General features: G+C 40.4%; 1 protein-coding gene across 8 annotated transcripts in view; it reads left to right on the top strand.

The window, feature by feature from the left end:
- The first annotated feature begins 935 nt into the window (after positions 1-935).
- LOC128870431 (phosphatidylinositol 5-phosphate 4-kinase type-2 alpha) overlaps positions 936-14164 on the top strand; it is a 178736-nt gene continuing 165507 nt past the window's right edge. For all 8 annotated transcript variants that reach the window (XR_008455373.1, XM_054113057.1, XM_054113056.1 and 5 more), the window contains exons 1-5: positions 936-1258; positions 1345-1442; positions 12711-12960; positions 13213-13343; positions 13400-13568. Coding sequence is in view for 7 of the 8 variants with exons in the window: in XM_054113057.1 (XP_053969032.1) it covers positions 1124-1258; positions 1345-1442; positions 12711-12960; positions 13213-13343; positions 13400-13568 (783 nt within the window). In the remaining variant the exon portion in view is untranslated. The remainder of the gene's footprint in view (positions 1259-1344; positions 1443-12710; positions 12961-13212; positions 13344-13399; positions 13569-14164) is intronic.

The following is a 14164-nucleotide window of genomic DNA, read 5'->3' as shown; positions in this document are numbered from 1 at the left end:
TCTGAGGATTGACGCTTGTTGCAGTTCCTTGTAGCAATTCATCACGTATTTTTGGAGCAGATTTTTTGGGATCAGCTTTGATGGCATTCAAAATATATCTCTCTTCCCGTTCGGAAAATTTTTTTGGGCGACCAGAACGTGGTTTCCTTTGCACATTTCCATTGCTGTTGTGAAAGTTAATAATATTTTGTACGCTAGAATGTGTTTTTCCAACAATTCTTCCAATTTCACGCAATGATTTTTTTCCAAATACAATTTGATGATCAGTTTTCTTATTTCCATCGATATTTCTTTACCTTTTCCCATTTCGTCCACTTTGAACTAGGGCCTGTACAAATTATCAATAATAAAATGCTTCAAACGCATTTCTACACTTGTTTGCTAAAGCTCAAACAAATTTAAATCCGTTATTTTTACAAAAACAACAACGCAGCAATACATATTTGCGTGTTGTACTTAAACTTTTTTTGCGTAATTTTAGCGCTCATTGAGGGTTATTTTACGTATGCATCTAAAATGTATAACGGGAACAACAAAAAAAACCGGTTTTCATGACAACAATGTACTCTTTTAATGATACAAAGATATTGCATGAAGTTTTTTTTAACATAACTATGATAATTCTTAGTGTTTGTAAGAAATAACAAGGTGTACTTAAACTTTATTGACTCACTGTATATGTAAAATCACATGTTTAAAAATGCCTCCATCAGGGCTTTCACTTCACAGTGGCATTAAGAATGTGATAGGAGCTTTGCTCCGATAATTGTCGAATATTTCTATCATCAGTGACTATGATATGATCGGTCAAATTACTGTCATGGATGTTGCAGGCTAGTTACGTTTTTTTTTTTAATATTTTATGAAACTCATTACATTTATTTAATATTTGGCTTGAATTTTCCATTCGAACTAATTTCTGTGTTCTTTTTCAGAATTTTTCAGGTCAAATTTTTTAAATTTACCATACCCACATTAAGTTCAGCATTTCTACGATCTAAGAAATATACGGAATAGGCCCAATTTTTTACGAATAAAAATTTGATGTGGCACTTTCGACCAAAAGGACAAATACGGCGTAAAATCGATTAAACAATTTCAAACTAAGACTCCCTTGGATAGCATGGACAAGAAAATGTCTTCTTCGCAGCCGCGTATTTTGAAAAAGAAACATTTCCGCGTAAAACATCAAAAAGTAAAGCTTTTTAGAGCTAATGAACCGATTTTAAGTGTTTTCATGTGGGGTATTAATCATACGGTAAGAATCACCGCTATTTTTCCACACATCTTTGTTATATTTTCTATTAATGTTCTCTTTGTATTTGACATTTCACACAATTCTAGATAAATGAACTAAGTCATGTTAATATTCCTGTGATGCTTTTGCCGGATGATTTTCGAGCATATTCAAAAATCAAAGTTGATAATCACCTGTTTAATAAGTATGTAAAAAGCTTAATTGTAAATATTCATCCTGATTTCCTGTTTCCTACAGCTCTGATATGTATATTTTTATATTGCAATTAGTAATCAAACGATTTAACTGACATAATTATTAAATTAATATCTTTTTAAGCCAGGAACTAGTAATCGATTATAACACTAGTGAACAAAATTGTGTTTTTTAAAGGGTTCCGATATATTTTTGCGCGCTGTCACAATTCTGGATTTAAAAACAATTACATCGGATTTTGAGTCAACGACCCCAAAAATCCCCCAGTAGTTATTTTTATAAGCTAAGCTCATAATAATTCGCAATTACATCGTAATCACAGCACCTTGAAGTGTTAACCCCATATCACTCAAAGTCTTTTCTTTTTTTTTAAAAAAAACCCCGTTTTATAGAAATTCACACAAATTTTTTTCAAAACCATGACGGACACTTTGGACCTGAGTGTTCCGCGCACAAAAATACATCGGAAACCATTTTTAACAAAACAAAAACCCATCTAGACCTGCGTAATTAAAAATAATCAAAAAACAATCATGATTTCTTCAAATTAGCAGAAATAATAAAAAAAAAATATCAAAAGATATAATTTGATTGCTATTAATTTTCCCTCTTTATTTGCCTTTGAAACATAGGGCTGCTTGAGGTCTCAGTTGTAGAACAATTTTCTTTTCTCTAAATCCAAATCCGACATGCAAGTAATACAAATTTCTTTCTATTAAACTTCATTTCCCTTGTCGGCTGTTAATGCTGAGCGGGTTAACAGAAATGATTGGATCGGTGTCTTCACCTGAATATCTAACTCCCTAACTGCCAACACCTCATGTGGACTGCCGTGTGACTCTAATAGCCGGATCAGCGATTCTCACGATGTCGGACTTCTTGTGCTTGGTATTGCTTACACGCGCTTACGTTACTTTAGCTGCGCTTCTTATTTTTTGCTTTTGTTGTGGGTTGCGCTGCGTTTATATTATTTAGTTTAGGTTGTTTTAGCTGTCTATTGCTGTAGCATGTTAACTATTCTCCCGTTAGAATAGGAGACGTCCACGGATTTCTTAATAACGTGCTTAATACTGCAACGTTAACGTTTCATTTCCGGCGCGTGTTGATAATGTTGGCTAATATGGTGACAAAAAAAAAAAAACAATTGTAAAGGTGTAAACTGTAAAGGGCGCACATAAATAATACTTATTAATAATTTACAAAACTTTAGTTATAATAAACAGTAGAATGAAAAAATTAAAAAAATAAAATTAAAAAAATAAAGATTACATATGCAAAGTTCAATGCAAAATAAAAATTAACAAGAAAAACGAACTTACTATGAAATGTTTAATGACAAATTTAGCACTTTTCGATTCAAAGTGATCAATATCAGCCGGAATTGATGAAGTAGTCAATGTTTACTGAAAAACAATACATTTTTTAAATCTCATCACTAATTAACAATATTGGATTTATTCCTTGTTGATAACAGTTTAAATAGGTATCCAGTGTCGAGCTCATGTTTCTTCGGTGAATTATTTATTCTGTTTACGGTGTCAGTTAACAGGTTTGTTTTAACTTGGAGCTGGCTATTAATGTAAGTGTTTAAAGTTGGTTGAAGTAATTGAGATCCCGCTACGTATTTGAGGGCGGGATTGCAACTTCTCCATCCGATATAAGGATATAAACTGTGTCAGTATAATATACAATTGCCGCAAATAGGGACTGTGGTTCCCAAATCCGTTTCCAATACTTTTCCTGTGTATAGTTTATGTAACTCTATTAAATTTTACCTGGCTTAAGAATTTTTGTTTGCCTATTTCTAGAACGGTAACTTAGTGCAGAGTTTTACGCTTTGACTAGGCTGTTTTTAATTTCGTCCAGATATTCGGATTTTGATATTTTGGGGGCCGCCGTAGCTGAATGGGTAAATATCGAAATATTGCAATGATCTTTTACCAAATATTTAATTGTGATAGAATTTAGCGATTCGACAGTATCATAAACAAGGCTTTCAGTGTATTTGAAGAAACTCATAATTTGGGTCAACAGCTCCTTTAAATCGACGGTTGACCTAGAGGCAATGGACTGAACTACAGCAAATTTTGAAAATTTTTCGAAGCAAGTTAAGTAATGTTTATAGTCCGTTGAAAAATACCCAGATGTAGAATTTCTCCAGGCTTGGTATTGATTGGCGTTGTTTTTGTTGTGTTATGCAGATCACTGGTCGTCTTCGTTTAGCTCATCTACGGTACCCAGAACGTAATTGTGCCAAGGTTACCCGACACTCTCGGGTTAGCTGGGGCTCTTCGTCTGCTATAGGTGGTGGTTGGACTCTGATAACGGCATTCGGCGGTCGGGAGCTTAAGAAAGTAATAAGTGTCTCCCAATGAATGCCGTTTATAGTCTGTATGTACACTGTCCGGCCCAGTAATTGTCTATCTGTTTTGTCCTGGATCTCGCCGCCGTAATTGAAAAGGTTCCTAAAAGCTAACTGCCGAAGGTAACTATCAATATGTTGGGGTTATTAACAGTCGGTATTGGTGTGTCGTCGACCTTTACCTTAAGTTACAGTTTGACCTCCTTTGTCCAGGTGGTAAAGAGGATCGCCGTGGTCTTCGTGGGTGAAAGTTGTAGATTCCTCGCGGTGAAGAAGCGAGAAAGACAGGTGAGGTAGTTGTTCAATTTGGCACACAGGCCCTTGTTGTTGTTGTTTTAACAGCATAGGTAGCCCTGTCAGTGTAGGCACATCATCGTTCGTCTTCGTCTAGCTCATCTAGGGGTAGGCCCAGGAAACATGCTGTTTCGACAGGTTGGGTCCAGAGGGAGAGGGGGGTTAGATGAGTCGGTTTAATGGTGCATGTGAAGAGGTGGTTAGTGTCGTGCGGGGTACCTTCACATGCCGGACCTGTGTTTGGTATGTCGGGGTCGATTGTGGATATGTAAGAGTTTAACCTGCTACAGTATTCAGAACGTAGCTGTGCCAGTGTTACACGAGTCTCACGGGGAAGCTGGAGCTCTTCGTCTGCAATAGGTGGTGGTTGGACTCCGATTACGGCATTCACAGGACGGGAGTTCATGAAGGTGGTAACGGTCTCCCGGTGAATGTCGCTTATTGACTGTCTAAATACTGTCCGGTCCAGTGGGTTTTTGTCAGTTTTGTCCTGGATTTCGTCAGCGTAGTCTAGGAGGTGTCTCCTGACGTGCCTAGGAGGCGGCTCAGGCTGAAGCAAGTGTCTGCAGGAGTGAAACCTACGGTAACATCCAAGCAGGAACTGCTTGCTGAGCAGTTTGTTATGCTCCACTACTGGGAGCATTTGTGCCTCGTTGTGAAGATGTTGGATGGGTGACATCAGGAGGCACCCGGTCGCTGTCCGAATGGCGGTATTTTGACAAGTCTGTAGCTTTGTCCACTGCGAATCACTAGTTCCAGGCGACCAGAGAGGCGCAGCACAGTTTAGAACCGGCCAGCCAATTGCCTTAAATGTCGAAAGCAACAGTTCTTTGTCTTTGCCCCAAGTGCTGCCGGCCAGCGACTTGAGGACCTTGTTGCGATTTTGGACTTTAGTGGCAATTGCGGTTGTGTGCGCAGAGAGAGAAAGCAAGCTGTCAAAGGTTACACCCAAAATTTTGGGGTTATTTACCGTCGGAATTGGTGTACCATCGACTTTTACCTTAAGGGACAGCTTGACCTCCTTTGTCCAGGTGGTAAAGAGGGTCGCCGTGGACTTGGTGGGGGAGAGTTGGAGATTCCTCGCAGTGAAAAAGCGAGAAAGGTCGGTGAGGTAGTTTTTCACTTTGGAACACAGGCCATCGATGTCATTGCCCGACGCCATTATCGTCCAGTCGTGAGCGTATGAGATCAGGGAAACTCCCGCTGGTGGTTGGGGGAGCTTCAAGATGTAGAAATTGAACAGCAAGGGAGAAAGGACACCACCCTGCGGTACACCTTGTTTAATCTTTCTCTGCTTTGACGTTTGATCTCGAAATATCACTGACGAGTGCCGACCGCTCAGATAGTTCGCGGACCACCTCTTCAGCCCTGGCGGGAGTGTCGACTGATAAATATCATCTAGTAGCGTGGAGTGGCTGACTGTATCGAAAGCCTTCTTCAAGTCCAACGCTACTAGGACAGTCCTCTCGCAGGGGCGGTTTTGGTTAAGCCCGCGATTTATCTGGGCGTTTATGGCGGTGAGTGCAGTGGTGGTGCTGTGCACTCTTCGGAAACCGTGCTGATGTAGGGCTGGGGCCAGGTGTTTCGTGTAGAGTGGGAGTAGGGGGGCTTCAAGTGTCTTCACTACTGGGGAAAGGAGAGTTATCGGCCGATAAGACTCCCCTGCTTTCCACTTGTCAGGGCTGATGAGATTGGCCAGGGACAGATTGAAAACCCAAGTGAGGAATCCTACTCCCAGGGGTCCCAGATGCTTCAGCATCAGCGCGTTTAAACCGTCAGGGCCAATGGCTTTCGATGATTTCGACTTGTTGATGGCCCGTGAACCTCATCACCGGAGAAAGTAAGTGGCGCACTGTCGTTTGTCAGTTTGTGCAGCCTTTTGGTAGCACGACGTTTGGTTCTGTCGCCCGGAGGATGCAGTATTAAAAGCCGGCTAAAATAGCTCGCGCATCTCTTCGGGTCCGACGAAGTACAACCGTTTAATGTGATAGCCACCTTGTCGTTGTGCTTCGTCGGGTTTGACAGGGACCTGACGGTGGACCAGAGCTTACTCACCCCAGAGGTGAGGTTACAGGTCTTCAGGTGCTCAACCCATTTAGTCCGCTTATGCTGATTTACCAGTTACCGGATCTCCAAATTGAGATCCCTTATGCGGGGATCCCCGGGATCGGCCTGGCGTAGGTGGTCACGCTCGTTTGCTAAACTGGCTGCTTCGGCTGGGAAATGAAGACGGATGTCCTATAGCTTCCAGCTGGAATGAAGCGAGCCGCAGCAGCTGTGAGCACCTTGTGGAATGCGCGTTCGCCTACGCGCACATCAGTGGGGATGGGAAGAGCAGCGAAGGTGTCCTCGGTGAATTCCGTGAAGCCGGCCCAATTAGCTTTTTTAAAATTAAATTAGGATCGCCTCGGGGGCGGTAGTGGGTGCAGAGCTCTGCAGCAATACGTGGCCACATACCGTGTGGACAACTCCCTATGTGACTTAAGACCAGAGCAGGTCTTAAGGTGGCTCCACCCGTTACACTTGTTACACCTAACCGAGGTGGAGTTCGGGTGAAGCCGTTTGTGGCAGACGCAGCAGTAGAATATTTCTGGCCCAAGGTTGGATTCGATTCCAGCCCTGAGGAGAAGCATTTGGGGCAGGATTGCTGCGAGAGTTTGCTCCTGTGACGTAAGGGGTGGGATGATGTGTGTTTCACTAGACAGGGCTAGTATACTGGGGCGGCAGCCCTTGGGAAAAACCCGAGTCATTCCGGTGCGTAGAACCGGCTGCCATGGGAATGTGGCCCTCAATGTCATTGCCCGACGCCATTATCGTGCAGTCGTCGGCGTAGGAGACCAGGGACTCCCTCTGGTGGCTGGGGGAGCTTCGAGATACAGAAGTTGAAAAGCAAGGGTGAAAGGACACCAACCTGCGGACTCCTTGCTTTCTCTTCCTCTGTTTAGAGATTTGGTCTCGAAATATTACTGACGAATGCAGATAGCTCGTGGACCACGTCTTCAGCCCTGTCGGGATTGTCGACTGTAAAATTTCATCTACTAGCGTGGAGTGGCTAATAGTGGCGAAAGCCTTCTTCAGGTCCAGCGCTACTAGGACAGTCCTCTCGCAGGGGCGGTTTTGGTTAAGCCCGCGGTTTATCTGGGTGTTAATGACGGTGAGTGCCGTGGTGGTGCTATGCACTCGACGGAAACCGTGCTGATGTGGGGCTGGGGCCAGGTGTTTCGTGTAGAGTGAGAGTAGGAGGGCTTTAAGTGTGAGTTATCGGACGATAAGATTCCCCTTGGTTGGCGGATTTCCCAGGTTTCAGTAGTGGGACCACTCTCCCTAATTTCCACATATCAGGAATGATGAGAGTGGCCGAAGACTAGTTGAAGACCTTGGTGAGATATTCTACTCCCAATGGACCCAGCTTTTTCAGCATCAGCATGTTTAGTCCGTCAGGGCCAATCGCTTTGGATGGTTTCATGAGTTTGATAGCCCCCTGAACCTCATCGCTGGAGAAAGCAAGTGGCACACTGTTGTATGTCAGTTTGTGCAGCCGTCTGGTAGCACTACGTTTGGATCGTCGGCCGGAGGATGCGGAATTAATAGCCGGTTAAGATAGCTCGCGCATCTTTTCGGATCCGATGAAGCACGACCGCTGAAGGTGATATCCACCGTGTCGTTGTGCTTCGTCGGGTTCGACAGGGACCTTTCGGTGAACCAGAGCTTGCTCACACCAGAGGTGAAGTTGCAGGACTTCAAATGCTCTTCCCATTTGTTCCGCTTATTTCGGGTTACCAGTTACCGTATCTCCAAATTAAGATCCCTTTTGCGTTCGCCAGAACAGCTGCTTTAGCTGAGAAATTAGGACGAATGTCCCGGATCGTTCCAGTGGGTATGAAGCGAACCGCGGCCGCTGTGACCGCCTTGTGGAATGCGCGTTCGCCTGCGCGCACATCGGTGGGGATGGGGAGAGCGGCGAAGATGTCTTCAGTAAATTCTGCGAATCTGGTCCAATCAGCTTTGTTGAAGTTGATGTATGACCGCTGATCCGCGGAAACAAATTCGGCAGGTCTCTCAATCGAGATGATAATAGGCAAGTTTTTTGATGCAAGGGATAGCATAGGTCACTAGGTTGTGCTATTTGTCAGGCCAGCGCCAGCAATTGTGATGTCAGGCGAAATGCTGCAATTGCCCACTACCTGGGTGGGGGCATTGTTGTTGACTGTGCTGAGTCGGTTTTCATCTCTGATGAATGTACCACTTTCAGGGTGATATATTGCTGGGCAACAGGATACAGGTGGTATATATATGTTAAACATTTCGAGTTCGGCATCGCCTGACCAGACAGCTATAGCTTGACGTTCTAAGATGCTAAGATGATCGATAAGTCGATACTGCACTGTGTGGTGAACTATAAACTAGGCTTGCACCGCTGTCTCGCTTGTGATCCTTTCTTGCGCGTTATAGCCATCCTTGGTAATCAGGAAAGAGCTAGCGGGCAGTTTTGTCTCTTGGACCGTAGGTATTTTGATTCCATGCCGACTCTTGAAGTCGACTATCTCATCTATCTTCCTCATGAGTCCGTTCCAGTTAAGTTGAAGGAGCTTGAAGCTCCTCGGGAGTATTGTCGTAAGCGGTGTGTGAGGGACGCGTGTGGTTGTCTGTCTGCTGTTGCGTGTCCATTCACGTTTAGTGCGCAGACCAGAGCACCGCCGAAAGTGCCACCAGCCATTGCAAGAATTACACTTAACCGATTTCAGGTTACGAGGAACCCTGGTCTGACACACGGAACAGACTGTGCGGAAGACCAAGAGCTGCTGGTTTGTCCCCGCACTCGGATTGGAGCAGGAGGGTTGTGAGTCTGAGTTGTGGTGCAGTTTGCATTTGGATAATAATTGTTATAATTTTTTAATTTGTATCACCACTTTCAAGAACAATTTGATTTCCGAATGGGTTGATCAGGTTCCGTAGAGTCTAGGCGTCTGATTAAGACAAGGTTTCAAACTGTTTATATGTTGCCTTGATAATGCTTCAGCGACAACGTTTTCTTTGCATGTCTTGTAATGACACTTAAGGAAAAACTCTTCCACGAATTCTTTTTACCACTTAATTGAAAAGGTAAGTTTGAGGCCTTGTCTATCAGAACATATACATATATATGTATATATATGTATAATTGACGCTTGCAGCCTTTTTGAGTGTTCAACCAAGCTCCTCCTCCTATTTGTGGCGTGCGTCTCGATGTTGGCGAACGGTAGATATTTTTTATGAGGGGCTTTTTCATGGCAGAAATACACTTGGAGCTTTGCCATTGCCTGCCGAGGGGCGAGCGGTATTACAAAAAACTTTTTCTTAATTTTGGTGTTTCACCGCGATTCGAACCCGCTTACTCCGAATCCCGAATGGTACTCACGCGCAAACCCATTAGGCTACGGCGGTAGAGCTTAATCTTAAATAAAGCGCCTACAGTAACTAGACTAGCCTAAAAAGGAACACAATGCGTGGAGTGTTCTCGAAACCTTTACTTTATCCTTTGTTGTTCTAATACCATCTTTCGAAATAACAAATCCTTGCAATTCAACCTCCGACTTAAAAATATCGGTGTTTTCTGAAAAAACTCATATGCTAGTTAAATACAATTTTTCAAGCACTCGGCTGACGTCCTGTAAGTAAGTTTCGTACTCATTGGGAAATATGATAATGTCATCTATATAAAAGTGACATGTTTCCCGATTTTCTTTCTCAGTACGTCGCACACTGGGGATTTTGCGGAAAAAAGTCAAATTTGCAACATACCACCTACGCACTGTTTAATGGTATTTCTAAATTCCAGAATAGAACCAACAATAAAATCAAAAAGAATTACTAAACTCCTACTTACAGTTTTTGTTTTATAGATATGTCAAAAGTATAATTTTTTTATGGTATTGAACTGACTAAGAAAAAACTTCACAGCCCAAGGTGGTTTTTTTTCCTTTTGCTTGAGCCGACTTCGAATTTTTTATTTTTCATTTAGGGTACGATATTTTTATATATTTTAGCCGGAAGAACAAAGGCTGTGAAGCATTTGATTATTTATTTATAATTAATTTTACGAAAAAAAAAAAAAAAATCATATTCCTTCATATTGTTGTATCTGCAAGTTGAGCTACATTTACCTACGGTCAGAAACTAGTATCAACGTGTTGCTTAATAGCGTCTCTTTCAGTTTTAATCAATTGCAGGTGCCACCAGGTGCCACCAGGCGCCACTGATTATTTTTTGGCAATGATAATAACTAAACGCTTTCTAGTGTGTGCATAATGATAACGAAACACTTTTAATTTTGTTTTGACATTTTAAGGGTAATTCAGAATTATGAACTTACATGTATCCTGTGCGTAAATATTTGCTGGATTATATTACAAAAAAAAAAAAAAAAAAAAAAAAATTTATGAAAAAAAAATTTATGAAAAAAATATTTTTTAAAGAAATAGTTTTTAAGCATGTTCTCTTCATACACAAATATATACAACTTCGTTAGCAGTAAAAATGTAAATATTTTTTGGGATGTATACTTTTTTCCGCATCTCTGTACAAAAATCCCCAGTGTGCGTCGTCAATAGCTCACTGAAAGATGCTCGGCCTCGGAGCTAATCAAAAATGGATGAGAAATAGGTTTTATACCCTTCCAGTTTACAGCTTTTACATAATTTTTCGATGCACCCTTGTATACCAGAAATTTTAGTTCCTTCCTTCCTTCTTTCGAATGTCCTGGCATCCCGAATGGTAGCAGGGATTTACTTCTAAAAATTAATCTCGTCGGATATTTCCACAGGGTCTGAACTCTTGTTGTAATGTTGCACCAGTCGGCATCCTCATAATTCTCGGTTGACGGACATTGATCTAAATGGTTTATAAGGTGTATTTTGTTATTATTAAAGCGATCACTATCGCGTTGCCTTTTTTGTGCTAGTTGCATGCCGAAGCCTTTCGAGTATTGATTTCCAAAGGCTGTTCTATGTTTATGAGGGAAAAGCTCGAGGGATAGAAGGAGTAAACTGCGATGAAACTACTAGCGGTGTGGGAAGATCGTTGGACCTATCATTTCGTTGTGCGGCCCGGAGTACTAAGGAGTACTCTACCTACAGTTTCATGCTAAAAGTAATTATTTCCTCGCAGTTAAGTAATTAAATCCTTGGTTCCAGCAGGCGAAAATGGCGTTGTTTACTTCTTTGATTGGTGTTCCTCAGGTTTCTTTATATTAAACTGTATTTCCCCTGCTGTTAATGCTAAGCGAGCTAAGAGAACTGACTCACTAACTGCCAACACCTCACGTGCTCTGCCCGTGACTCTACTTAGCTGGATAAGCGATTCAGCGCTTCCATTGTTAGTCTACGTTACTTGACCAGATTTCTAGATGACCAGATGTTCTATAACATGAGGCCACTTTTAAAGTGAAGAGCAGACCCCTTTTGCAGTCGCCTGCTCTGAACTTCGGGAGGCCTTAGCTTCTGAAGCTAGCATTGCCATTACTGCAGTAGTGTTGACTCCGATTTATTTATTTATACAAAATAGAAAACTCTATTTTAAGATTCATAATTTTAACTACTATGTCAAGGCAGTGTAAATTTATCAGAGACGATGTTAAATGAATTTTAACGAATTGTTTCACGAATATGTTAATTTGAAAATAACTCGAATTTCAGATGGTGAATATGGTGTGAGTACTGAGCAAGTTTCTCCCAACAAAGACAGCATGAGAAATTTTAATCTAAAATCAGCGATTCATCGACAGCTAAGAATATTACGAGTTATTAAAAAAAGCTGCCTTGTTGAAAGCCTTTTTTCTTTTACGGAAGTGCTCCAAACGTCATTTCTTAACCGACTTTGTTTTCGAAAATTCCGTATTATAAAAACGGAATGATATTTTTGAAGGCTTATTAATATAGATTTTATGTAGGCTTTATATAATTCTGTATTCTATATGACTATAGTTAAAAATAATCAATAAAAATCGCTATTTCCGGAAAAACTATTGCCTTATTGTTTTTGATGCCGCCGTAGCCGAATGGATTGGTGCGTGATTACCATTCGGAATTCACAGAGAGAACGTTGGTTCGAATCTCGGTGAAACCAAAATTAATGAAAACATTTTTCTAATAGCGGTCGCCCCTCGGCAGCCAATGGCAAACCTCCGAGTGTATTTCTGCCCTGAAAAAGCTCCTCATAAAAATATCTGCCGTTCGGAGTCGACTTGAAGCTGTAGGTCCCTCCATTTGTGGAACAATATCAAGACGCACACCACAAATAGGAAGAGGAGCTCGGCTAAACACCCAAAAAGGGTGTACGCGCCAATTATACAATATATATATTTATATATATTGTTTTTGATTAAATCATATTTTTTTCTTTCAATGGTTAATAATCATGATTACTTTTTGATTTTTTTAAATTACATATGGTTATTGATCATTAAAAGGCAGAGATCATGTCAATTAATCAATGACCAGATTGGTAAACAAAATTTTTAATAGGTAGTCATTACAATTAATAATAATTATTTTCCACATATTGCGGAACAACTAATCTCCCAAATATTACTATAAAGGGTGTGATTAACTGCTATGATTACAGGGAAAACATGCCGTCACACTTTAAAGTCAAAGAATACTGCCCTTTGGTATTTCGGAATTTGCGTGAAAGGTTTAGCGTTGATGACGTTGATTACCGCGAATCATTAACTCGTTCTCAGCCTGTACGCATTGAGTCATCCGGAAAATCTGGTGCACAATTCTACCAAAGCTATGATAAATTTTTCATAATTAAAAGCTTGACATCCGAGGAAATTGAGCGTATGCATGCGTTCTTAAAACAATATCATCCCGTAAGTGTTGTTATTTTAACAGGAAATATAAAATACATACATATGTATTAAAAACATATCATAAAAGTAATCAGTTTACATAAACCATTTACTTCGATTCTACAGAAACTAAACGTTTCTTCCGACTTTAGTTCGCTGTGATTATATTCGAAAACAGTAACAAAAAGATGTTAATACTACATTTGTATTTCATAAATTTCAATTGATTATGTTTATTTTACATTTTTTGTAATATGTTTGTCTACTTTTTAGTATGTCGTAGAGAAGCATGGCAAAACTCTCTTACCGCAGTATTTAGGTATGTATAGGATAACTGTTGAGAGCGGGCAGTATTATTTTGTGGTTATGCGTAACGTATTCAGTTCACATCTAACGATTCACAAGTAAGTTTAAAATTTCACTAATAATACTTTAGTGTAAAACTACTACTATTTTCCAGAAAATTTGATTTAAAAGGCAGTACGGTTGATCGCGAGGCATCTGAAAAAGAGTTAGAAAAACATTTGCCTACGTATAAAGACAATGATTTTATAAAGCAAAAAATCAAAATTGAAATTGGGGAAGAAACAAAAAAAAAATTATTGGACACGTTGTCAAGTGACGTTGATGTAAGTAACAAGGTCTAAACTTTCCATTATGGCCACAAACTATTTGGGATGGGGGCGTCTCACCATCCATAATGTGTTGTGGACTACCGATTTTCTTTTCTTCAGTTGCATGTTCATTACAAACAATTTATTTTCAATATTTATTTCTAAGACATAGAAAACAATGAACACGTTTTATTCCATCTTTTGTTGTGAACTTTTTACATTTTTTTTTCTATTTCAGCTGCAACACCACAAGCCGAAAAGCTCGTGGTAAGGTTGGAACGAGTTTATCTTCCTTTAGCAAACGTTGTCTCATGTTTGGTTCAGCAAATTTTTGTCCAAGATTTAATATAATATAAAGACCTTTCTTCGAGATGAGCTTGAAAGTTTCCATTCAGGGTTCTTCTATGTAAGGATTATAAATGCATTTAGGGCATATTTATAAATATTCTAAACGGTCAACATGCAGTTCGTTTGCCACATGAGTTAAGTTTGTCACTATGGTCTATTGCTGTTTTAATTCCATTATAGTCCATAAATATAATAAGCTTGAAATAAACTTCATTAGAAACAAAATTGTCTGCATGTTCAAAAGACAGTTATATATGTGAAAG

The sequence above is a fragment of the Anastrepha ludens genome, chromosome X (assembly GCF_028408465.1).
Source record: "Anastrepha ludens isolate Willacy chromosome X, idAnaLude1.1, whole genome shotgun sequence".
Lineage (NCBI taxonomy): Eukaryota > Metazoa > Arthropoda > Insecta > Diptera > Tephritidae > Anastrepha > Anastrepha ludens.
The sequence above is the reverse complement of the archived record's forward strand: the minus strand, read 5'-3'. Positions and strand labels throughout refer to the sequence as shown.